Source organism: Chinchilla lanigera, unplaced genomic scaffold, assembly GCF_000276665.1.
Source record: "Chinchilla lanigera isolate Chin_1 unplaced genomic scaffold, ChiLan1.0 scaffold00033, whole genome shotgun sequence".
NCBI classification, from domain to species: Eukaryota; Metazoa; Chordata; class Mammalia; order Rodentia; family Chinchillidae; genus Chinchilla; species Chinchilla lanigera.
The window spans coordinates 4914956-4941623 of NW_004955434.1; the positions used below are offsets into that span (position 1 = coordinate 4914956).

The 26668-nt window shown below is 41.0% G+C and overlaps 1 protein-coding gene across 2 annotated transcripts in view; it reads left to right on the plus strand.

Moving 5' to 3' along the window:
• The window catches only part of Dock8 (dedicator of cytokinesis 8), a 201399-nt gene that overhangs the window by 65809 nt on the left and 108922 nt on the right, over positions 1-26668 (plus strand). For both annotated transcript variants that reach the window (XM_005388589.2, XM_013516312.1), the window contains 8 exons: positions 1949-2034; positions 8306-8372; positions 13188-13337; positions 18366-18446; positions 19498-19657; positions 21436-21572; positions 22965-23058; positions 23750-23912. In XM_005388589.2, coding sequence (XP_005388646.1) covers positions 1949-2034; positions 8306-8372; positions 13188-13337; positions 18366-18446; positions 19498-19657; positions 21436-21572; positions 22965-23058; positions 23750-23912 — 938 coding nt within the window. The remainder of the gene's footprint in view (positions 1-1948; positions 2035-8305; positions 8373-13187; positions 13338-18365; positions 18447-19497; positions 19658-21435; positions 21573-22964; positions 23059-23749; positions 23913-26668) is intronic.

The window sequence follows — 26668 nt, forward strand, 5'->3', positions numbered from 1 at the left end:
CCTCTTAGGGCAGTTCCTCTTGAGGTGGCCTGGCTTTTAACAGTGGTAGCAGATGAATGCAGTTGTCGAGTTCTTCTTGGGGCCCCGGGAGAGCTATTATATCTAAACCATAACTGAGTTCTCTAGAGAGGCCAGAGTAAAACCCAGCTTCCACCAAGTGAGTTCTCTCCCTGATTCATGCTGATGCTGCACAAGGCATTGTATGGGTTGGTCCCTAAGAAAGACGCCACTGTGCTTCACATCACAAAAAGAGTTTGCTGAGGGCCTTTTGGTACAAGTAACAGAACCCAACTAAAAACCGATTTGGAAAAAAGGGAGAGGGAGGGTACTCAGGGGCTCACATAGTGGAACCAAGGGTAGCGAATGTGGAGTTGGCCACACGGTCTGTTGACCAGTAGACAAAAGAATAACATCTCTCCCATACTTTCTCTCTCTCCCTCTCTTCCTCCCTCCCATCATTTATATACTTGTATATTTCCTAGGATGATGAAAACCCATCATATCAAAGCTTTCCATTTCCTCTTTCTGCTTTTTTGGGATTTAGCTCCTTTTTGAGATAGCTGTGAAGCCTCAAGAAATTTACATATAAGAGACTTACAAAATACACCATCCAAATACTATGTATGTAGACCTCGTTAAAATTATTGAAGTTAGGTAAGGGTAAGCAGTGGTTCATCATCTTGGTACCTCTACTTTTATGTTTAAAATTGCCCGAATGAAAAACATTTTAAAAAGGATTCCAAAAGTTAGAATTCAAGTCAAAGGTTGTCTTAGAAACCTAGAAACGTCTTTACCTTGAGGTTGTTTTTCAAGCAGAAGGATTTTCTCTTTAGACGAGTCTATTCTGATGGTTCTAAAAGTTCCAGTTTGCCCTGAGGGAGTCCAGCTCAGTGTAGGCTTCAGAACTGGGCTTCTTATGAAACAATTCCACCCACAGGAATGGAGGGTGAGGGGAACATGGGGTGAGCAGGAGTGAGTTTACCACTTTGATCATTCCCCTCTGCTGGATATCGATTTACCAGGAAGGTGACTTGACTTGTATTTGTGAAAAGGATATGTTTGCTCTGGTCATATTTTGTGGAAAGTTTCCAACATTTATAGTTCAGGAAAAGACAATTCAGTTGATTCTGTTCTTTAAATCCTGAGTGGCAGACCATATTACAGGTGTTAGATAGCCTCTTGCCAGCATGCAAACCAAAGTTTTTCAAGAACTTTCACTGTTTGTCTGCATACAGGAGTATAAGTAAGGTATTGTGATATAGTTCAGAGTTAAATATCAGTTACACTAGGGACTTGATAGTTCTCTTATGTCCTCAGCCTCTCTGTGGTAAGAAAGGCAGAAATACCTGTTAACTTATCATAACTAAGCCTTATACTCAGGACCTTAGCAAGTTCTACCTACGTATGTCTATGTACAGCCTGTAAATTCAGTTCCAAATCTCTATCATCTGTTTAAGGAGTCACTGAACTGAGAAAGAGACTCTGTTTAGGATTGATGGTCTGCACCATTACGTGAACTATTCTGACTCATATCTCAAGTCTGAAACTCATGTATTTACTAGTTAAAACCTTTGGCAGGAAAAACACTTTTGCATGTGTATTTAGGGCAGGCAAAGGGAAAAATAAGCCAACAATAGGTATAATACTTTTTCAATGCCATCTGGTGGATGTCACTAAGCTATATCCATGTTAGCATTTCCTTCCTTCCTCCCTTAGTCTCTTTGTCTTACATGCTTGGCTTTCTGAAAGAAGAAAACGTTTGCTGTAAATGCTGACACTGAGAGTAGAATGACAAATCCTCCTATAAAGGCAGAGTGCTATTCTGCTGTTAAAAATAAAGCAAATGCAAGTTGGCAAGAATGGTAGCCTCTCCTACCCTGGGTTTACTCTGACTGAAAATCCTCATGGAAATGCATTAATGATTTCTTTACTGTGTGATTAATAACAGGAGGATGCCGTGGAAATACGTCCAGTACCAGAATGTCCCAAGGAACATCTGGGTAATAGAATATTGGTCAAGTTGCTGACCCTGAAGTAAGTATCAGCAAAGACAACCGATGTACTGGTGTTTGTTTTGCTTTGTAGATACAAACTGCTATATCATCACAGCATGAATCAGGCAGGATTTCCCAACACACTTCTAACAATGGGGAGCTGTGGAGTAGTGGGAAGAGCAGAGCTTGGAGTTAGCTCCTACTAAGCCTTTGACAGTCATTCTTTTATATCAGCAAAGGCAAACACAGGTATCTACTAAGGTTAGGCATGTAAGGTGACTGAGTGAAATGGCCTATAGTGAGAAAAATAAGAGTGACATCAGTGGTGTGCTGGAATCAGCTTGGACTAGCCCATAGGAGCTGAGTGTAGGCATCTCTTTTCAGTTCCTCATTCAGTAAAATGACATTGGTAGCTTGAAATTGGTCATAGTGGAAGTGTTTACAACACAGAAATTAGCAAATCCTGCAAATTAGAGCCTACCGTTTTCCAGAGACTTGTTTGTTAGACACTGTGGAAGCGCAATGACAGGTGCAAACGAAACCCAGTCTCAGTGCCAGGGACAAGAGGGAGGGCTGAGGACTGTAACACACAACTGGTACACTTACTGCTGGCTTTCACCAACCCTTGCCAGGTAAGTAGGCCCATTTCTTGTCAGTTGTCTTACCTTTTTTTCAGGCAAAACTATAAATGCAGATTTTTTCTGTATAAGTTCCTACTTTCTTAAATAGTTTTTCATTTTTTTAAAACACCATACATTTCAAACAAAAAAGGGGTCCAGTGAGGTCTCAGTTTGTTGGACAATTATTTCCCACATCTATTTTAAAATAGTTATCTCTAAACGTTACTATGATACTTCTATTTTTTTAAAGGGGTCATATGTGCCCTAGATGTGTGTGTTCATTTTGTCTTGCACACTGAAGTACTGGATCTGCATATGAAACACACATAAATCCACTCCAGTGGGTTGTCCTGTGCAACACCTAGAGTGCTGGCATAGCCACTTCTTTGCAAACTACTGATTTACACAGTTACTTCTGCCATTTCGTCAGATCACGTATCCTTTTAAAAATATTAAATTTGTAAGTTCTGGGATGAGGATGTAGCTAAGTGGTAGAGGCCCTGGATTTGATCCCCAGTACCATCTGGGTAAAAAGTTGTAAATGTTCTATATTGGCAACAGTACATAAGCATAGCATTTTTTCATATGCTGTCAGAAAGTTTTCAGCCCTGGGAAGTTCTCTGGGCTTTGGAGTCCTTATTCTAGGACCAGAGTCCTGACTTGTTGGACCGCATGGCTGGACGGCCTGGTCTGTGTGGCCACCCCTTAGAAGGTGAGCCCGTGACTCACAGTCATGGGGGCTGCCTGTATGCTGCACCCCTCTCCTTCCAGCCACTTCTGCTGGTGGATGCAAGGGCTTTTCATCATGCACACAGAAATGACCAGCCTGCACACCAGCTCTGCACCAAGCAATAGAAACGGACAGACTCTAGCCCTGGCCAGCCAGCTGTCAGCAGGAGGAATGGCTGGAAGTGGCTGTGCTCCGCATTGTTCCGGAAGCATGCCCTATTGTCCGCAGCCCTCAGTCACCCCCACAGGATGCTTCACGGGTCGCTTTCAGATGCAGTGCCTGTGCCATTTGTAATGGGAGAATTATTCCCTGTGGATGTTTGTCACCAAGCTTTCTAGACCTTTCCAATAAATAAATGACAGCTGTTCTCACAGGTGGAAAAACATGGCCCACTGAGAGGCATGAGTTATTAAAAAAACAAATCCAGTCACTTGGATTTCTCTTAACTAAAATTATTGGGAGTAGTTTCTAGTGAGGTTTCCCCAGCTACGGAAGCAGAAATTAAGTAGAATTGGTGTGTTTGTCCAGTGCCCTTGGCCTGCCCAAGTGACTTAAATAGTTTATCTGTGTCCTATATGGATCTGTGAGCAGAGAGACAGACCAAAGAGATGGTTTTTTGGTATAACTACCTTGAATAAACTGTTTAAAAGAAATAGCCAGGGGTGGTGGCACTCACCTGGAATCCTAGCACTTGGAAGACTGAGGTAAGAAGATTGCCTTTAGTTCAAGGCCAGCATGGACTACATAGTAGTCAGTTCAAGCCTGGCCCAAACTATGCAGTGAGACCTTATCTCAAAAGAGAAAGAAAGAAATTTTTACAGATAAAACTTTAATGCAAAAATATGAGTAGTAAAAATTTAGTCATAATATTAAAGACACATTTTCCCATTGGCATTGATATGCAAAACTCTATTTATGGTACTATAGCTTTCAACATCTAGGGAATTTCTGAAAGGTTACTGGGATCTATAACTGTCTTTATTTTGCTATTGAGAAACAGATAAAGCCTCCGTGATACTGAAAGAATTAAGCCGGTGCCAATTCTGCAAATGTTTGTAGTAGCCAGAAAAAAAAAAGAGTGACAACAAAGTTTTTTCTATTTGTATTTTATGCTGGCGAGTTTTTTCTTTTAAAATTTAATGTCATCTTGTGCAAAATAACCTCCACTCTGAGGAGTCTTCTTGGTGGTGGGACCAAGTGTGTATTAAATTTTCCCAGAGAGTTGATTGCAAATGCAGAATTTTGGAGGCCTCCTATCACCATGTCTCCAAGATTCTGACTCAGTAGCTTTCGGGTGGGACCAAAAGCCCACATGGAAAATACTGGGAGAAATCCTATGTTCTGTGATCAGAAAGAGCTAGTTCCACAGCCTAGCGGTGTCACTTCCTAACTTTAGGGCCTTTGTCAAATTACTTTATTTCTCTAAACTTTAGTTTCTTTGTGGATAAAATGGGGATGATATCTGCATTGTTACTGTTGTTATAAAGAGTAAAGAATTGATATGTATACAGTACTTATCATACCATAATTATACATATTTAATAAATGTTAATTCTCTTTTTCTGAGCCCAGAGAACTTAGCACTCAGGACTTACCTAAGTGTCACACAATTATATACAAATTGTGCCAGGCATTCACAGGTGACCCTTGATGGAGTAAAGCCCCCAAGTAATGTGTATTATCTAACAAGAGAAAGAATTATCATGAAATTCTCAAATGGTTTTTATGGGCAGATGATATAATAGAAAATCTAGTGTTGTAACCGTTTTTGATATGCAGCTCAGTAGCATTCAGTACATTTAGACTGCTGTGCAACCATTGCCGCTGTCCATCTCCAGAAAATTTTCATCTTCCCAAATCCAGAGTAATTCCCCTCTCCTCCATCAAGCCCCTGGCAACCACCATTCTGCTTTCTGAGTTTGACTGTACTAGGTATGTCACGTAAGTGGAATTGTACACCGTTTGTCCTTTGATGACTAGCTTATTTAACTTAGTATAGTGTCCATGTTGTGTATCAGACTAATCTTCCTTTTTTAAAATTTTCTTTATTTTAAAGAAAATAGTACAAATAAAAGAACAATAGCAAAATACAAACAAAACAATGCAAGGACATTAGAAATGATAAGGGGTTTCAAACCAAATGATAGGGATTAACAGTGGTTGTTATATTACATACTGTTATCTTCAATGAAGTTGCTCAGATTACCAGATGTGAGAATAGAAGATTGATCAAATCATTAAAGGGAATAAGAAAATAATAATTTAAAAGAACATTAGAGACAATACATAGTTTCACTAGACAGGATTGTAAGAATTTACCAGTGGTTGTTATACTGCAAACTGTTGTCGTCATGTAAGTTGCTCAGATTACCAGATATAAGCATTCAAAATTGGTCTAGGGGCTGGGGATTTAGCTCAGCGGCAAAAGCGCCTGCCTGGCAAGTTCAAGGTCGTGAGTTCGGTTCCTGGTACTGGAGAAAAACCAAAAAAAAAAAAAAAAAGAAGTTCAAAATTGGTCAAAATATAAAAAAAACTTTAAAAAAAACTTTTAATCATTAACTGTTCCCTTCAACAAACCATCAGGCACCAGCAGTACCTTTATGCCACCGGTCCATATATAAATATATATAAAACCTTAGTACTTCTTTTTCTTCTTTCCCTCATCCCATTTGTTCCTTCCTTTGAGCAATTTCTTTCCCTTTCTTATTATCTATTGTACATTTTGAGTTTTATTTACTCTTTCATGTTCTTACACCAGGGAGACAATTTGATGTTTACTGCCTGGGAAATACTTTAAGGAATCAACAACTGGGATCTTATCTTTTTGAAAAGTTTCTGCACATCAAAAGAAATCACCAGGAAAGTAAAAAGAAAACTCACAAATTGGGAAAAAATTTTATCCAAATTCCCGTCAGACAAAGGACTCCTATGTAGAAGATATAAAGAATTTTTAAAAATCAGACCCCCAAAATTCAAAGACCCAGTCCAAAAATGGGCATCTGAGATGAACATACACTTCTCAGATGAAGAAATACTAATGGCAAATAAATATATGAAAAAGTGTTCAACATCATTAGTCATTCAAGATATGCAAATTAAAACAACACTGAGATTTCATCTCACCCCAGAAAGAATGGCTATCATCATGAAATCAACCAATGACAAATTCTGGAGAGGCTGTGGGGAAAAAAGAACCCTACTCCACTGCTGGTGGAAGTGTCAGTTGGTGAAACCACTGTGAAAATCAGTGTGGAGATTCCTCACAAAAGTGGGATTGGAAGTCCCACTTAACCCAGCTATTCCCCTTCTGGGTATTTTTCCAGAAGAATTGAAAATGTCATACCACAGCTATATATGTGCACCCATGTTTATAGCAGCACTGTTTGTCATAGCTAAATCTTGGAAACAACCCAAATGCCCATCCACTGAGGAATGGATAAAAAAGATGTGGTATTTCTATACAGTGGAGTATTACTCAGCTATAAAAAAAGATAAACTCGAGGCTTTTATAGGTAAATGGATGCAACTAGAGACCATACTCATAAGTGAAATAAATTGGACCCACATGTGTAAAAGTAATCTTCCTTTTTAAGTGAATAATATGCCAGCATTCCATTTTGTTTATGCATTCACCTGTCCCACCATTTGACTGTGGTGAAAAATGCTGTTTCTCAATATTGTTTTCAAATTACATTCACATACATTATCTTCCACAATTCTTACAACTGTGGAAAATGGGAATGACAAGTGTCCTGCCCTCATTTTCCAGATTTTAAAAAGTAGAACTGGGAAAAAGGTAAGGGACCTGATTAGAATCCCAGAATGGATAGGTGATGGGAGAGGAAACGGAGCCCATGTCTGTCTGCCTCAGAGCCTGTGGGTCGGCTGTTACTCCAGGCTGTCTCATTGCTAAAGATGTCATCTGACCATTTAACCCTTTTGTCTGTGCATACATCCTACCCAACTAGTCTTCTTAGAAGTCCTCTTTTGAGACAAAACTACCCAGTGGAACAACCATTCTTTCACACCTGCCTCAACATCAAATTTGGCCCGATTCAGATGGCTTGTGAGGTAACGGTGGTCCAGGCCTCTTTGTTGGTGCTCTCGGTGGGCCAGGTCCTGGTTGTTAAGCTGAGAAACGTGGAAGATGCTTATCTGTGTTGCGTGTATACTTACAGCATGTGGTAGGTTTATGCTTTGGGAATAAGTTTTCTTTATACCCACCATCTTAAGAGGAATCAGCAGTCAGGGTCAATATAAGGGGCTCCTCTCTCTAGCTCTCATGAGGTCCCGACTCCTCAGTATTTATGTTCTCTGCTCAGCCCCTTCCTCTTACATAAACTCAACAGTTCCCCAGCAGCAGAGTGTAGGAAGGGCCAGGCATTCATCTACGTCATGACCCCGTCTTCTCACTGTCCCGCTATAATGCTAAGAAAAAGTAATTGAACATTTCTTTTGTATTATCTCAAATGCCCAATTCCTTAAAATTGAGTAAAGAATTTTCTGTCCTAAAAGTAAACTATAAACAAGCTAAGAGACTTCCTTAAAATATGGCAGCTATAAGAAGTGCTATTTTAGATCAGACCAAAGGTCCACTCAATTGTGCCAATTTTTCTTGTAGTGCCACCAACAAGCATTTGAGGGGAATGCGACCCTCTGTGTGCTCATATTATCAGAAATTTTCTATGTATCTTTCATATTTCTTCATTAATATCCAACTGCAACTCTTAGGAAACTATTTATATTTTTAACTAGTTTATACATCCAAGAAGCTTCAGAAAATTCAAAATTATCTAATTTAGGGGCTGGGGATTTAGCTCAGCAGCAAAAGCACCTGCCTGGCAAGCGCAAGGTCGTGAGTTCGGTTCCCGGTACTGGAGAAAAACCAAACAAAACAAAACAAAACAAAATTATCTAATTTAAAACCAGACTGACCTTCTTTCTCTTTCTTTCTTTGACAGGTTTGAGATTGAAATTGAGCCTCTGTTTGCCAGCATTGCTCTCTATGATGTTAAAGAAAGGAAAAAGGTAAGAAAACAAAAAATAAGGGCCTGGAATTTAGCTCAGCGGCAAAGCTCCTGCCTGGCAAGCACAAGGTCATGAGTTCGGTTCCCGGTACCGGAGAAAAAAAAAAAAAAAAAAAGCCATCCTTGAAGCAGGCATAGTATTCATGACTCTTTGGGTTCATGCTTTTAAATATTACTTCTATACAGAACAGTATATACATATATCACATTTGAAAGGAAATGACCTTGGGTGGATCTAGTTGCATTGCCTTTGTGAGTTGTGAAGAAATGATTTGGGAGTATTAGTAATTTATGCTATTTGAGGGATGTGTACCAGAATCATCTGGAAGACTTAGTCAGACATAGATAATGGATCCTGTCCCAGCATTTCTGGTGAGTCTGAGAGTGGAGCTCAAAACTTTGTATTTCTATTAGAATTCTTGATGATGTTGTGGCCAGGGGACCATATTGTGAAAACCACTGACTAAAGGGACAAGAAGTTTCTGTCTTTTGTTGTTGTTTGCAGTGCTGGGAATTTGCACAACATCTCATACATGCTAAGCAAATGCTGTTTTGTTTCTTAACAGTCCAAAGTGTGTGGAGCAGTGAGTGGAAGGCCGGAAATGCCTTCGTCCTGCTCAGTCACTCAGAAACCCAGGACAGCAGTGCCTCCTCTTCCTTCAGTATGTGGAGGGACCAAAAACTATAGTGAATGTTTCATTTTTATTTTTTTTTGTTTTTGTTTTTATTTTAAAAATAAAAGGAAAATATTAACAGACAGACAACATTTTACAAAATAGCAAAGGAACAGTACAGACAGTACAGAATTACAAACAAAGTGGTAGGGAATTAACAGTGCTTGTTGTATTACATATTGGTATCTTCAAAGTGGTTTTGAATGTTTCATTTTTAAAAATTTATTATAGGGGCTGGGGATTTAGCTCAGCGCCACAGCGCCTGCCTGGCAAGCGCAAGGTCATGAGTTCGATTCCTGGTACTGGAGAAAAACCATAAAAAAAATAAAAATAAAAATAAAAATTTATTACAAAGATACATTGCCATTAATCACCTTAGAATGTACGCCCTTGTTTTCTACACACTTATCCCATCATTTGTGCCACTTTCTGAAACAAGTCTGGAAGTACTCTTTTATAGAGAGCCTGCTCTTGTCCTCATCTCAGTCTGGAGGAGTTCATATTTGTAATCCCAGGGAAAAGTTACTGGAATTCTACTAAGTAAATTCCAGTCTGCCACTTCCAGTGCAGCCCACAGTGAGAATAAAGAGACAAACACATATCTGCCATTGTGGGGAGCCAACCAGTCCTAAGTCCATTCGGAACAATGGCTGACCAGAACAAGGGCATGACCTGGGGCTGAATCCGGGTTCTATTAATTTGTGAAGAGGGCAGTGGCTCGGGATTGAGTGACAGTGAGAATGGTGGGAGTACATGAGTACTGTGAGCTGGGCTAGGTTGGAGGCACAATGGCACCTCTGCAATATGCAGAGAGGTCAGCAGAAAGAGTACTGGATTCTACTAACAAGTGACCTCTACACTGGAGGAATCTGCAGAACACAGTTTGAGGAAGTATCTTGTGTTTTGGGTCGGTTGCCTCAGCTTTGATGACTGGCCTTCCTGCCCTGGGACTTCACAGCCTCTTTCTGAGGCTCAATCCCAGCCAACAGCAACAAGGTAGCATCTCTGGGCCTAGCTCACGCTTAGTAGTAGGGAGCGGTAGGTGGGCATCACTGACCTGTCCCATTGCTACACATCAGCACCTCAGCTAGACCCATTTGCATTGCTTAAAGCCAATTAAGCAGGCAGAGTGTTATCCTAGCCAGCTCTGTACACATCAATCCACACAATTAAGGCAAGGTTTAGCCAATATGGAGACAAATGGTCTTCTTTCAAGGACAGCCGTCCCGGTGGTCCTTCACACTCCTTTGTGAATTTCTTTAGCTGCACTGTCATGGCTGCCTCAGTGTCCTGAATCAGTTTAAAATATTTATATTTCACAGTCATCTTGACTTTGAGAAAGAACCAGAAGTCACCACAGGGCCAGATCCAGCGAATGAAGTGGATGAGGACACACAGTGTTTCTGTTTGTCAGAAATTGCCATAAACATAAACTGTGAACTGCTTCAGAAAGTGGCCAGAACAGTGGGGTGTGTTTGAAGTAAGAGGGAGTATTGGAGAGGGGGTTAATGGGGATGTGGTTTTTACTGTAATACAGTTTTTTCTTTACATAAATACGCTTGGTATTTTTGATGTACTTTCCCCACATCACTCTCATCATTGCCACTGCTGCCCTGAATCAGGCACAGTGTGGGCAGGGAGTGGCCTGGGGTTTGGACATGCCACTTCCGCTCACAGTTCACTGGGGAGAGCCTAGTCACATGATATGGGGTATGGTATATGGAGTCTTGGTTTGGGCAGATGTTTCTCTGTAAAATGTTCTTGGTGAGTAAGGAAGGACCCCGATAGCAGCCTTAAGTCACCTGAATTAGAAAGTCAGGGAGGGCCAGGGATATAGCTCAGTGGCACAAGCACCTGCCTAGCAAGCACAAGATCCTGAGTTTGATTCCCAGTATAAAAAAGAAAAGAAAAGAAAAGCACAAGATCCTGAGTTTGATTCCCAGTATAAAAAAGAAAGTCAGGGAGCACTGCTGATCATGTCCTGTTCTGCTCTAGCTCATAATTCTTTTTTTGTTTGTTTGTTTTTTGTTTTTTTTCTGGTACCAGGAATCGAACTCATAACCTCGCACTTGCCAGGCAGGCGCTAAGCCACTGAGCTAAATCCCCAGCCCCTAGCTCAGAATTCTTTTTTTTTTTTTAATTTTAGAAATAAAAGGAGGAAAATACAGACCGACAACATTTTACAAAATAGCAAAGGATCAGTACAGACATTACAGAGTTACAAACAGAGTGGTAGGGAATTAACAATGCTTATTGTATTACATATTGATATCTTCAGTGTAGTTTCTCATGAAAACACATATAGACATACAAAGCTAATCAACCAATGCCTCACTGACAGTTTCTTTCAGCAAGGAAATACAGGACAGTAGAACACCCGTGTTAACTATCCTGCATATACATATATACAAACTTTTTCCTTCTTTCCCTTCTCTTTTCCCATATCCCAGTTATCCTTTACCTATGAGTGCTTTCCTATCAATTCTCAATGTCTATCATATCTCCTAGATTAAATTAACTCTTTCAGGCTTTACACTAGAAAAACAATGCGGTGCTTGCACATGTATGTTTGATTTATTTCACTTATGAGTATGGTCTCTAGTTGTGACCATTTGCCTATAAAAGCCTCGAGTTTCTTTCTTTACAGCTGAGTAATATTCCATTATATAAAAGTACCACAATTTTCTTATCCAATCCTCAGTGGATGGACATTTGGGTTGCTTCCACATTTTAGCAATTACAAATTGTGCTGCTATGAACATGGGTGCACATACATCACTGTGATATGATGTTTTTAGATCTTCTGGGAAAATACCAAGCAGGGGGATAGCTGGATTGAATGGGACCTCTAGGCCTAGTTTTCGGAGGAATCTCCAAACTGATTTCCACAGTGGTTTCACCAGTCTGCATTCCCACCAGCAGTGGAGAAGTGTTCCTATTTCTCCACAGCCTCACCAGCATTTGTTATTGGTTGGTTTCTTAATGCTAGCCATTCTTACTGGGGTTAGGTGGAATCTCAGTGTTGTTTTAATTTGCATTTCTCGAATGACTAATGATGTTGAACATTTTCTCATATATTTATTTGCCATTTGTATCTCCTTGTCTGAGAAGTGTGTATTCATCTCCGCTGCCCATTTTTGGATTGGGTCTTTGAATTTGGAGGGGCTGAAATTTTTTAATTCTTTATATGTTCTAGATAGAAGGCTTTTGTCTGAGGGACAATCAGCTAAAATTTTTCCAAGTTTGTGGGTTTTCTTTTTACTTTGCTGGTGATTTCTTTAGATGTGCAGAAACTTTTCAGTAAGATGAGATCCCAGTTGTTGATTCTTTCAAGTGTTTCACGTGCAATTTGGTTTTTGTTCATGAACTCTCTGCCTACCCCTATATCTTCGTAGCTCAGAATTCTTAATGGATCCTCACCATGTAGAACACGAGCAGACTCTTTAGCTTCTGTGCCAGGCTGTCCTTAGTATGGCTGTCATCCACCATCTTTCCTTCTAGAGTATATGTGGAGTCAGCGTGGGCTCTTCAGTGTTCACTAAGCTCACTTCAGGTCTCCCGGTGTCTGAGACTCTGATGGTGCTGTGCTCTCCCCGGTGTACTTCACCACCCCGCTCTGCCTGCCAGAATCTTTCCCTACTGCCTCTGTCTCTAAAGCTTCTCCTGTGAAAATCCTTTCTGATCTCCCCATCTGGATGTGCACCTGCATGTGGTCTCTCACCTTCCCGGAACCTCCACCACACTTTATATGAGTCTGGTGACTTTTATTTTGCCTTACTATAGGTAGTGATATATTGGCCTTTTCCTCATTCTTAATTGCAAACTAGATGAGGGCAGAGGCCATGTCCTGCTCTTCTTTAGGATAGTACTTACCACACCACAAATACTCAGGAAATATGGGTGGGTTAATAAAAATTTAAATGTTTCTAGGAATCGCTTTCAGATGGCTCTAGAATATGTAAAAATTGTTTTAAAAAAGTGCTATTTAGATTTTCCATTGGCCCCTGGTCTTAATACCACATTCATGGTTATGTTTTCTCTTTTTAGTGAAATTATTTTGTGGCTTTTTCATCTGTTTTAACATATTTAAACCAGGAATGTACCAAGTCTAACTTATTTTTCCATTTTATGCTTATTTACAGATCTCAGAAAATTTTTACTGTGACCTGAATTCTGACCAGTTCAAAGGATTTCTGCGAGCTCACACGCCTTCTGTGGACCTATCAAGTCAGTCAAGATCTGCCATCTTCTCGGTCACCTACCCGTCCTCAGACATCTACCTGGTGGTCAAGGTGCGGCAGCACAGTCTGGTCTGCACATTGTGATGTCTTCGTTGTAGTCCTCTCAGCACCTGTGGGAGGTGAAAGACAGGGCAGAATGTGTCATCTGTGAGATCTGAGTGGTTACTTTCCCAACTTACCCGTTACTTACCAGAAACACTAGGGGTTTTGGAATCTGACATTCTGGTTTAAATCCTGGCTTTGCACTGAGTAGCTTTCTGAATGGCTAATGCCTAACCTTTCTGAGACTTTAGGACCTCATCTGCGTAGGGAATGATCCCTGACCTCAGGGGGTAGTCATGGCTACCGAATGAAACCTGGCCCTTCCTCCCAACTGAGGAGAATGTCCTCAGCTATCCAGCTCCAGGAGGCTGCTGTGGAGAAAAAGAACAAAGTATCTCTGTAGTGTTTCCTAACGATGTTTGTATTTTTCTAATGACCTTCAGTTAAATGTTCCCAAGTCCTGGCTCTGTCAGTTGAAGATGTGAGCTTCACTTTCCAAGATTCACTTCCCTTTCTATCACCACCTCATAGACTGTGTCTAGTGAGAGTCAAAATCAGTGAGGCCCTTGTAAGTAGGAGACACTTTCAGTGTACACGGACTCTGCATATGTAAGAAAAAGAGCCTTCCTCTATACACCTAGATGATTGGTTAAATTTAATACCAAATAGTGGGTACTTCACTGACCTCAAGCCAAATAATTGGTCTTATTGACTGTCTACACCAAAATTTTAAAACAAATTCAGGTGTCTGATTTCATGCACCCCCAGCCTTGTGTCTGGAACAAGCTTAGTTAGCTCAGTGTCTTGTGTCCTAAATCCTATTGATTCTCCTGTGAGCTCATGTAGCAGCATAGAGATACCAAAGAATTCAGGTAATTTGCAGGTTGCTTCTTTTACACCATTTTGGAAAGATTGTGAGGGACTACTATAGCTTAAAGGTAAATTGTTTAACCTTATGGAAAGTATAGTGAAAAATCTGTTGCTAAAAGTATACATCTCCTCTTGTCAAACTTTAATGTGGTAATATTAAGTGTGGTATTACTTAGACATATGTCTTAGTTACTTTTCTCTTGTTGCTGAGACAAAATACCCAATGCCCAAAATTAAGGAAGGAAGGAAAGGTTTATTTAGCTCACAGTCTGTGGAGGTTTCAGTCCGGCTGTCTCTAAGGTAGAGTAGCACATGGCAGAGGGCAACTGTTCATGGTGGTGGAAGACAGCAAAAGCAACAAGAGCAAAAGGGAGGAGTGGTGGCAAGCAGCCTCTTTCTGTCCCTTACATTGTATGCAAACTGCCTGCCCCAGGGCAGGTGTAGCACTCACACCCATAATCACAGCATTGGACTATGGATAAATCAAATATCTAGAAGCACACCCCATGACTGCGTGAGGATTTGGGGGGACATGAGGACACAAACCATAACAACATATAGGAAAGCTAGCTTAAATCCTACTCTGGTTGCCCTGTAGTTAAGTTCACAATCTCTCTTGGCCTGGGAAACCAACACTAGTTCTGTGAAGCTAAATTTATTTCAAACTCTGTTCTCAGCGAGTGACCTTATTTTGATTAATCTGTAGTGCTCTGCCAAATAATAGTGCTGACCTGATGGTTAATAAGCACTGACTACGTCCTCAAATTTAAATGCACTCCTTGGCAATAGCAAGCTTACTGTAAATTGTCTGGATGCAATTAAGAAATTTAAATCTGCACAGCAAGGCAATCCCTTGTTTGCCTTCTTTTTGTTTATCTTAGCTCTAAGGTCAACATTGTTGCTGCTTCCCCCTAAATAGGTAGTAAATGGTGGTGTGACCTTCGGCACACCCAGGCATATGTCATTTGATAAAGACAGGCTTCCTTCTTTATCCTTGTTTATTCACAGGCTGAACACCAAGATCTTAACTGTATTTGGGTAGAACCACATTCACTTCGTTCATATATTGCGTATAAAAAAATCACTTGATGAAGGCTTCAAAGTTTAATTCAAGATTGTGTGATGTAGATAAAAGGATTTCTTTCACAAGTGAGGAATGCCTGAGTAAACCTCAGGCTTTTAAAAGACTGTTTAAGAATAGACAAGCAGGCTCTGGGCCAGACCCTCTTGAATAGGATAGAAGGCAGCCTCGTCACCTGAAAAGTCCTAGTGACAACTTGTGCATTTCATTACACCCACCATTGCGCATCAGTCGTGAGGGACCGGTGGCTCGCACCGCCTCCAGCTCTTCCTCAGGCAGCACATGGAGTCATCCTGGCCCACTGCAGGGGTGGGGTGGACAGGAGGTCCTGGTCCAATCAAATCTGGACATAGTCCCGCTTCCAGATTCTGAGGATTCTTCCCCTGTGAGTTTGCAGTAAGGCCATGACATTCCTGTCCATTGCTTCAAAGTTCTACTTAAGAAGTTCTTAATCTCTGTTCAGAATTCATTTTACTTTTTTTATGGAAAAAATGTAAGACAAATTTCATAGCAAGATGTTAGAAGAATAACAATAGTTAATACATTGCATATTATTATCCTTAAAGTAGGTACTCAGAGTACAAGATATGGGCAAAAGAATTCTCCAGTCCATATTAGCACAAGCCTTCCTTTTCTATGAACTAAGAGACACTAATAATACAACTAACTTGCATTTTTCCTTTTTCCCTTCCTTCCCCCTTTCCCCATCCTAATTTCTTTTTCTTTTTAACCATTTCTTCCCATTTCAGAATATCTATTGTACATTTTAGACCTTATTTATTCTTTCAGTTTCTCACACCAGAGAGACAATACAATGTTTACATGTGTGAGTCTGATTTATTTCACTAGTGAATATGTTTCTCAACTTGCATCCATTTACCTATGACTTTTATCCTTCTTTATGGCTAAGTAATACTCCATTGTACAAAAAGACCACATCTTTTTTTTATCTATTCCTCAGTTGATAGGTTATTTCTAGGTTTTAGCTATTACAAATTGTGCTGCTGTAAGCACTGGTGTACATATATCACTATGGTATGTTGTTTTCAATTCTTCTGAGAAGATACCCAGAAGGGGAATAGCTGAGTTGAGTGGGACCTCCAATCCTAGTTTTTTGAGGCATCTTCACACTGATTTCCACAGTGGTTTCACCAGTCTACACTCCCACCAACAGTGGAGAAGGGTTTCTTTTCCCTCACAGCACCTCCAGAATTTATTATTGGCTGATTTCTTGATGATAGCCATTCTTTCTGGGGTGAGATGAAATCTCAGTGTTGTCCTAATTTGCATCTCTTGAATGACCAATGAACACAACCCATTTGAAAGACCATGGCTTTATCCACTGAGTTCATTGGAAAAAATAGTTTCATTCCAATTCATTCTGTGAGCTCCTGACAATACACATCAGGAGAACAGGGTGCATATTGTGTATACCACCTAAACTCCTCTGCTGCTGTCATATAGAAGATAGTCAATGAATGTTTTTAAATGAGTTATGAGGACAAATACTGACTGACAATAGTTTCTAAGCTCAAGTACGATGCTGCTGCATATTCAATGTGGTGCATCTTCTAGTGGGACCAGCCTGAGGTTTTAAGTTCCTTTGATGAGAAGAGAGACTTCCTGCTTGAAATCTTCCCCGAATCAGGTGTCCATTGAACAGTGCTATGCCACGTCCTTTAACCCATTAAATACCCCTCTACCGGGGCTGGGGATTTAGCTCAGCGGCAAAAGCGCCTGCCTGGCAAGTGCAAGGTCGTGAGTTCGGTTCCCGGTACCGGAGAAAAACCAAAAATAAATAAATAAATAAATACCCCTCTACCAATAGGGTATTCTGGCTTAAATACCTGGGGGCCTACCTGATAACTAGAGTCTTAATAGAATATGTGTCTATGGATGTGAGAGTGATCTGGCCATGACATCTGTCAACCCTTTGATTGCCAGGGTTGATTTGGTTAATCTGGCTGGCTTGGCAGGTGTCCCCTTCCACCCTTACCGTGCCATAGCATCCCACCTAAAGCTGTGCATTTGGTTGAAGAGGATGACCTTCCTTCCCCGATAGAGGAGGGCCATTTCCTCAGCCAGAGGTGTACAAGTGGCTGCACTCTCTCCTAAGACCTCCGCACAAGCTCTCAAGGATAAGTGTCTACGGAACACACTGTCTCAATTCAAGCATCATCTGAACAGACGACACAGGCTGACGGGACTGAGTCTGCTTGTTTTTCTTGTCAGCATCTAAATTTTAAGCCTATCTAGCACATCCGGGCAGGCACACTTGATAAAGAGGGGCTTCTTTCTTTAGTGTTAAATTCTCTGAGAATTAGGGAGAGAATTAGCTGAGAATTAGGGAATTTCAAATATCTCCTTTTCTCTGTCTTAATGATGGTGCCCAGATTTATGGCCTGCGACCAGCCAGCTCCTTTACCAGAAGCAAAATGGGAAGAGATGCTCGATGTAGCAGCCCTCAGCCGTCTCACAAGCACTTAGCAAATCGAGAGCTGCACGTCTCAGTGCTCTTGAGTTTCTTTCCAAGTTGCTAAATTCGGAGAAGCAGCCCTAATAGGAAATACAGGACACAATTACAGAGAATTTATTCTGTTCATTTATTCATTTTGTGCAAGGTTTTAGTCCCTAACCCCAGCTTTTATAGAGACCATATCTCTTTTTTACTTTGTAAGCACTGCTAAACGAAATGAGCTTTTTACTTCCCACATATATCTCATGGGTCTTGTTTTATAAAATAACTTTTATTGCATTTTTATTATGGACATAATACATGTTTATTGTTTAAAAATAGAAACTACATATCAGCAATGGGAAGAAAATAAAAATCACATAACCCCACCACACAAAGATAACTATTGTTAACATTTGCTGTGTATCTACTATCATCCTTTTAATATGCCTTTACAATTCTTTTCGTAAAATTATATGGTACTGTTCACATTATTTTTTTTTAATTAGAAAATATATATTATGAATATCCTACGCCCCCAAATACTGTTCCTAAGCATGATTTTGAGGGTTGTATAGATTCCATTATGTGGATATAACTCACTCACTTTAATATTATTTTTTGTGGATAGATTGAAAAAGTCCTTCAGCAGGGAGAGATCGCAGACTGTGCAGAACCCTACATAGTCTACAAAGAAGGTGACGGCGGAAAGGTATGACAACTTGAGTATTGCTACATGGTGACATCTTGAATAAGCAGATATTCTCAGAAATGTTTCACAAATAGTTAATGAGGGTTAGACCACAATAACACTAATAAACTGTATTTAAGCAAAAGAAGAAAGACTAGTTATTAGTAGTCATCTTTTAGAGAAATAAATCCTTGCATTCATAAGTGATGCTATGCACCAGTGACTGAGTACAAAATTTGGCTGGGACAAAGCCAGGTCCTGTTGTCTTTGTTCTAGGACTTGAAACAACGATTAGGAAGGCTACAGAGATCCCACGAAGCCCCGCGGGGCCAGTGCTCTCCCTGCCTTCCTAACAGCACAGGGCACTGTCCTCCCCACTATTAACATCATAATGTGTGTCATAAATTAATTAGCATATCGTAAGTCCTAAGCCATGAAAAAGACATCTTTTCTCAGCACCAATTTGCAAAGTTTCCTGGTGTAGTTTTTAAAACATAACCTTTCTGGAATAAGGCTTCCCTAATTGGCCTCATAAATTTCAAATAAAATTGATGGAACTCAAGAGTTTTAAATCTATCACTTAGTCTGAACTTAGAACACTTGGGAAGTTGTTAGGGGCCTTGGTAGTTTGTTTTGTTTTGGTTTTGTTTGGAATTTTGGTTTTGTTTATGTCTTGAGTTTTCCAGAGCAACTTTGTTAAACACATTCTCTTGGAATCTTGGTAGATGATGTATTAAACTTTTCATCCCAAGTTTCTCTCATGAGAGTCCAAGTCATGTACATACCTGAAAGAAGCACTTGTAGGTTAGCTGGTATAAAAACTTTGACATTTCTTTTTTTAGCAGAATGTTCAGTTCACTTGTAGCCTTTTGTTAAAACATTCCTTTTATAATGTTTATTTCCTTACTGTCTAGGATTTCTGGCACAAGTTGAGCCATTTTTCTGCTGATTCACTTCTTAATCAGTAGAGTTGGGGGTTTAGAGATGACTGTTGGATCCACATCAGATACAGATAACTTGGTGTGAATGTCATATTTCTTGTTTCACCTCATCTCTTCCATTTTTCCTCTAGAATAAAGAAAAGATTGAAAAACTAAAACTTCAAGCTGAATCCTTCTGTCAGCGTTTGGGGAAATACCGGATGCCTTTTGCCTGGGCTCCCATCAGCTTAGCAAGCTTCTTCAACGTCTCCACCCTTGACAGGGAGGTAACTGATGTGGAGCCCACACTTGGTAAGATTTTCATCTGCAGTGGGAAGGGGCTATTCCCCAGTGTACAAGCCCTGACGTCAACTGCTTAGTAATAGGGGCTCAGGAGTACAGGAAGGGGTAAGGGTGACAAAGAGGAAGGAGATAAACAGAATGACTGACTTGCATGTTTGATTAAACAGTGATTCCCCCAAACAATCACCATGAACATTAATGGAGCTTAGATATGACCTTATGTTAAGAACTTTGCCTGGAATTTTGTAGCTGTTTTATCTCTTCAGAAAGTTAATTTTCAGTAGCTTCTTGTTCTCAAAAAATAGACGTCTTGAAAATAACAAGAAAATGTAGTAACCATCTATAGTTGGCTAAGCAAAGCTACCATGTTTGGCTCTTAATCATAAGAACAACCCAGACACAAAGGATTTGGGAAGCAAAACTTAGATTTCCCAGCAAAATTTTCAGTCTCTTAGAGTCTATTTTGCCAAGCACCATGAAAACATGGGTGCCAAAAGAACATCTAGTTACTGCTCCAATTTATTTTGCATGTGTCTTCCTTTCCATCACCTCCCTTCTTGGTCCGAACCATTAATTTCCTACAGGGCAGGTGTGGAACGGTGCAGGTGTTTCACAGTTTTTAAGTAGGCCCCCATCTTACCACCTGTGGCAGGGTTATGTTTCCCTAAATGCCATTGTATTCAGCAGATATTTAAGTCAACCTTCACATTTCTCATGCATTCCTTACCTCTGCTATGTGTGAACTGTTAGTTTTCCACAGGAAGGGAGGAAGGGTCTCTGTTAGTGCTGCTGCTCTTCTGGACTTACAACATAATTACCAGTCAGAACTCCTGGATTGTTTCTGATTTGTTGATAACGAACTCCCCTTTATTACTTTTTTGATCTTCACACCACAATTTTTCTAATGCCAACTTCTCTGTATAGTCAGCCTTATCTGCACATGTTCTGTGTGGAGTTTAAACTGCTCCTTAACGTCGGTAATCCAGACATAGGATTTGCTGAGACCTCTGTAATCTCTAGGTCAAGGATGAATTAACCTGACCTCAGAATCTGAACCCTGAAGTGTAACCAGAGGTGCAGTATGTTATGCTGAGATAGTATAGCAAGTTGAGGTAGGTCGTGGTTGCAAAGAGTTTCAATTCAGCACCAGAGTAAGAATTAAGGATAAGAAAATATTCAAAGGTAGGAGTTGGAACTGTTAGAGTTTTAAGTAGTTTGACTATTCACCTTGGAAACCCTGAGATTTTCATTATAAAAGCCACACGGACCAGAAACAGCTATGCACAGTCCAAGTCTTGGCCCTGTCTCATTCCCGTTACGGGCTCAGCCCTGGCAGAAGCTCAGCTCTGTTTCCTGGTCCACAGGCAAGAGCGGAGGCAGGCCAGAGCCACAGCGCACACAGGCTGACCCTCATTTGCTGGGTCACAGTCACAAATGCCTTCAGGGATATCAAGTACATGTCTCTCCCCAGTGGAATGCAAGTGTGAAAATGAAGCAAAAGCAAACTCCGTGCTGACTAAATAAAGCTTATCAGGAGACCCTCTTCAGCTGCACTTCTGGACTCTTGCTGGATGGCACCTGGCCTACCCTGATCTCCACGGGGAAGCCTGGCCTCTGCTCTCTGGTCCCAGCAGGACTAAGCAAGGGCACATGGAGGAAACATTGCATTCAAAACAAAGATGGCCGTGTTCAGCGTCTTTAAACATGCTTTAAATACGGCAATGTTAATAACTGTTGTGTATTCAAACAAAAAGGTACACTTTAGAATGACAGTTGTTTTTCTCAAGGGCGAAACTCCGGGGGTGAGCGAAGGAGTCTATCCCAGTCCAGAAGGCTCTCTGAACGAACTCTCTCCTTGGAAGAAAATGGGCTTGGATCCAACTTTAAAACCACCAGCATGACCATTAACAGCTTTTACAAGCAGGTAGGTATCTTTAGATGTTACCGGAGTGTTGGCTGTGCCTTCATGTTGGCATGGGTGCTGGGGCCCAAAACAGGAATAGTGAGGCGTTAGGAGATTAAGTTAATAAACCTCACCAAATTTTTGTTATCTACAAAACAAGTATGCTGGCTCACCTTGCGTTGAGGACTGTTGGGAGGATTCCAAGGCATGAGGCATGGGACACTCCCCTCACGGCACCTAGGATCTGTAAGCGCTTAAGTGCTTAGTGAGTACCAACTATGTTCATGGAGAAACAGATTTGTCCCTGTTAGTACAAACTGTCCTGCTTGAACCTATATTGCTCAATTTGTGCATGAGCTGGCTGAGACACTGTGTCCCTACTGGCCTCCGGTCCCCTCGTCTGTCTGCCCTTCTGCCCGCTGTTCTCTGTGCAGCCTTCCCAGGACTCCTGCTTGCTCAGAGAGGGTGACCCTTCCAGGTGGAGCTCTTGCAAGTTTAAATTTTTAAACTTTCTTGAGTTTTCAAATGCATAAAGACAGAGTGTCCTGTGGGATTGCCAAGGGCTGGGGGAAGAGGGTAGGTGTTAAGGGATGTAGAGGTTGAGAAGGTTTTTCACAAGATGAAAAAAATCTGGAGATTAGTTGCACAACAATGTGAATGTACTTCAGCTGTACCCTTAGAAATAAGCTAAAATGGTAACTTCTATTCTTTTCATATTTTCCTCTTAAAACTTACACTCACTCTGACTTTTTTGGAAAATTTTTCCATAGCTCAAGCATCTTCAGGGGGGCATTAAAACAACCAACCACCTGCAGAAAGCGAAATGCAGGAAGGACTGTGCACCGTGCCGCATGATAGGCATAGAAAGCAACTGGAAGGGTTTCTATCTAGAATGTTCAGTGCATTACCTTGGGGGACAAGCTCCTTGACTCAGCTAAGCCTGAGTTTTTTCCCCTGGTACTAAGACATGTGCATCTGCCTCCCTTATGGAGTAGTTGAAGATTCGATCATGCGTGTGTTGTCTTTGGCAGGGTTCCTGCCCCACATGGGCATGTGGAGGTAGCACTTATGCTTTACCTCCTTACTCAAGGCAAATGTAAAGAGCACAAAGTAGGAGCGAGAGCATCCTCAGCGGTTGTAGTCACAGGCAGAAGCTTCCAGCTGGATTCCTAAGAATCAGGCTCCTTCAGGATATAGCAGAGGCCCCATCCCCAGCAAGGCCGTGAGAAGCTGGTTGAGAAGAACACGTGACAGCAGTTGACTTAAATGATTTCAAAGTTGCCTGTAATCCTAATTTCTACAAAAGACTTCTTAGGATAAAACTTAAAGATAAATATCTTCCCAGAAATACCTGGTTGTGAGTTCAGGAATCAGCGGAGCATCTACAGTAACCCTGTATGGTTCTCTTCACAGGAGGGGGATCGCCTGAGTGATGAAGACTTATTCAAGTTTCTAGCCGATTACAAGAGATCTTCATCCTTGCAGAGAAGAGTCAAGGCGATCCCAGGTGTGGAGAGCTCATCTTTCTCCTCCTGAGTTGTGCCCAAGCCCCCTGTAATTGCATAGATTCTTTGTCTAATGCTACCAGGACAATGTGGAAGTTGTAGTTCAAAGTTAAGAATCTGAATCGGTTTGCATTTGGGGCACATCTGGGTTTTTTTGTTTTGTTTTGTTTTGTTTTTCTTAAAGGATTGGTTCTATAACTACTGTTCTTCAGATCTAGTTTCTCAGGTTGCTGTTGAACTGAATGGTCTCTTTTATCCAATAAAATATTCTGTGGAACCCTGAGTCTATGAAAAAAACTGAAAGCTCTGAAGAGAAACCAGAGTGTGTGATATGCTGTGATGGAGGGTGGAGACCCTTTCCCTGTTCTCAGCAACACTGTCCCTAAAGACTTCTGTAGCACCCTTGGGTGCCAAGGAACTCAGTTTGAAAACCACCACATTTTCCTGCTAGCAGTGCAGGGAAGTTATTACCTATATATCGTAATGTGGTAATTCTAGAAGGAACTACAAAGATCCTTTGATCCACTTCCACTAGTTTTTCAAACTATAGGAAATTAGTGGGGAACTCCAAACCCCTTACACTTGCACAATTTATCCTTATTTGTATAAAAGCAGCACAGTATGGCGATCTTTCTAGATTCCTTCCTCACATGATAATTTCTTTACTGAACCCGTCCTGTGTTCCCTCTTCAGGTGTGCTGCGACTAGAGATCTCCCCGGCTCCAGAGGTCATCAATGGCTGTCTGACTCCTGAAATGTTGCCTGTGATACCCTTTCCTGAAAACCGGTCACGTCCACACAAAGAAATTTTGGAATTTCCAATCCGAGAAGTATATGTCCCTCATACTGTGTACAGGTAAGAAACACAGGCTTTGGGAAAACCATTCAAAATTCCAAACTTTGTTAGAATGTATTCATTGTCCTCCAACCTTTCTGCTCTCTTAAGTTTTGAGGAAAATGAAATATGATGTTTACATGGCTCCTGATGATTGCTGAATCTCTTTGTAAGGATTTAGCTCATTCTCATTAATAGGAAGGTGAATCTGCAATCATAAGTGTAATTTAGGATTATACTGAACCTATTATCTTCAGAAATGGAACAACTTTACTAGTCATGACCTTGGTTTTCTTCTGTGCAGAGGGACAAATAAGGCAGTGAGAAGCATGACTAAATAAGGCAATGAGAAGCATGACTAAACCATCCTAGTTTTATGTGGCCAACACAAGCTTTGTCCAAGAGAATTTACAGCAATGGCGGAAACGCTCTATATGTGTGCCGCTGGCAGCCATCGGCCATTTCAGCGTTTGGCTAGTCAGTGATGGAAGTGTAGCCAATGGGATGGAGGAAAGAAAACTTAATCTAATTTGTTTGAGTTAATTTAAACTTAAGTAGCAACATGTGGTCGGTCCCTCCATATTGGAGAGCAAGGAGGTCCATGCTGAGGGCCTGAAAAGCTAGATTGCCGTCACTCCCAAGAGTCACCCGTGCACCTTATGAGCTCTTGTCCACATACGTCTCATGAAGCACTGCTGCTTGGGTACTTTTACTGTTTATTTTGGGAAGGTGGTTTTGAAATGCAGTAAAGAATGCTGTATCTAGCATCCAGAAATGACATTTTGTTGTTTTTATATTTTTATATGAAACATAAAATCAAATCATATGATTACATTAAGCCTTCTTCATGCCCAGAGTTCTGCTTTGCTCCTAATCATCACTGTTATGGACACAGGCGTCCTCTCTTCTGTTTTCTATGGTTTTACACACATACACATGTACATTATCTATGAGTACCTGTATTCATGTAAAAATAGTTGTTATGGTCGATACGTTGTGTCACCTGGGGAGTCTAGCGGTTTGGCTAAGTGACTCAGCAGGGAGCCAGGGTGCTTACTTTGTATTCATCCTGAGCCTGTGCAAAAGAAAAACGTAGAGAGGCTGTGGGTATAAAAAAACCACCCTAATTCCCCCAGGACAGATAAGCTACATAAAAAAAAATTTTAAAAATAATGGCTGCTGGTTCTTCAAAAGAGCTCCAGTCTTCGCCTTCAGCTTGGTCACCTCCTGGCTTCTGGTGCAGACTATTCGGCTTCCACCTGAGACTCCAGCCTTCTGGTGTAGGCTCTCTGGCCTTCGTCCTAGAGTCTTCAACATTCGGTCACAGACCCATCAGCCTCCTAATACAGACTTACACAAACACTATAGTGAGCTCCAGGCCCGGGGCTGGGCTCTTCAATCTCCAGTGTGCAGACATCCTCTGCACACTTCCTCATCCAGCTCTGTGGCTGACCATTGTAAGCCAAATTTATAATTTCTTATACATTTATATGTCTTGTGTTATATCTGTTTCTCTAGTAAACCCTGACTGATACAATAGTATTATTTTTATATTCATTTAAAATTTATACAGTGGCCTTATATTCCATGTGCCAAGTACCTTACTTTTTCATGCAACAGCATTTTTAAAATTTTTCCTTCTTTTGAGTATTACTAAATAGTCATGAATTTTACTGACTCCATGCACTGTATTTAGTTTTTTTCTTTTTAGACTGTCATAAATTTAATCACGTAGAATTCCTTAACAGCTTGTACTTTAGATGTGTCAACACTGATTTATATAGAGCTACACCCTTCCTTTTACCAGCTGTATAGTATTCTTTTGTGTGATGAGGACATTTTTATTTATCACTTCCACTATTTGTAAATATGTGTGTTTATTCCAATTTTGGGTTCTTACCAACACCATGCCAAGACAGTTCTTGTCCTTGTGCATGTTTGAAATTTTCCCTAAGCAATATGTCCAAAGGTAAAATTACTGAGCCAGTGATATGCATTTTCAGTTTTAGTCATACTGCTGGGGTTTTTTTCCAAAATGGTACCAGTTTGCTATCTTGCCAGCAATGTCAGAATAGCCCCATTTTCCCAATTTTTCATCCACACTTTGCAGTATGCCGTGTGTGGGACTGAAACACAAAGAACTTTTGGAGCTCACCGAACCCAAACATCCCCACCCCAAATGCTCAGGGTTGAGACCCAGAGAGGAGAAGTAAATGGTTCAGTGAGAGAAAAACACTACAGTGAGTCACACAAGCGCTGCTGTGAGGAATGGAGCACTTCCTTTCTGTATGTACTTAGTACGCTCCTGTTCTCCCTACCCTCTGCTTCCTGACTTTATTCTCTACCCTCATTCCTTAGATGCCAGCCCAGCCCCTTGCTTCCTTCCCAGATAAGACAGGCATTCCCAGGATGCAGTCATCTCAATTCCCCAGGCCCTAGAGGCAGATGAAGGCATGAAATGTTTGCTCAAAGACGCTATGTTTGTATCTTTTTAGAAACCTTATCCTATTACTGGAAAAACAGGGCTTGTGGCATTGGAATAAACTCGCCCCAATGAATTCTGTAGTTATTAGGCCCCGCCCCCCATCTGTTCACCCCTGGGAGCCATTTGTAACTCTCTGGCTCCTGGCTGCAGACATTATCCCTTAATTACATCGCAGCAGGATCTGGAATGCTTTTGAGCACGGGAGAGGAGGGCAAGTCCAGACTGAGGCCTCCAGACCCACTGGCACCGTGAGGAGCAGGGCCAGGGCCACAGAGGCTTCTTTAGCTGCACT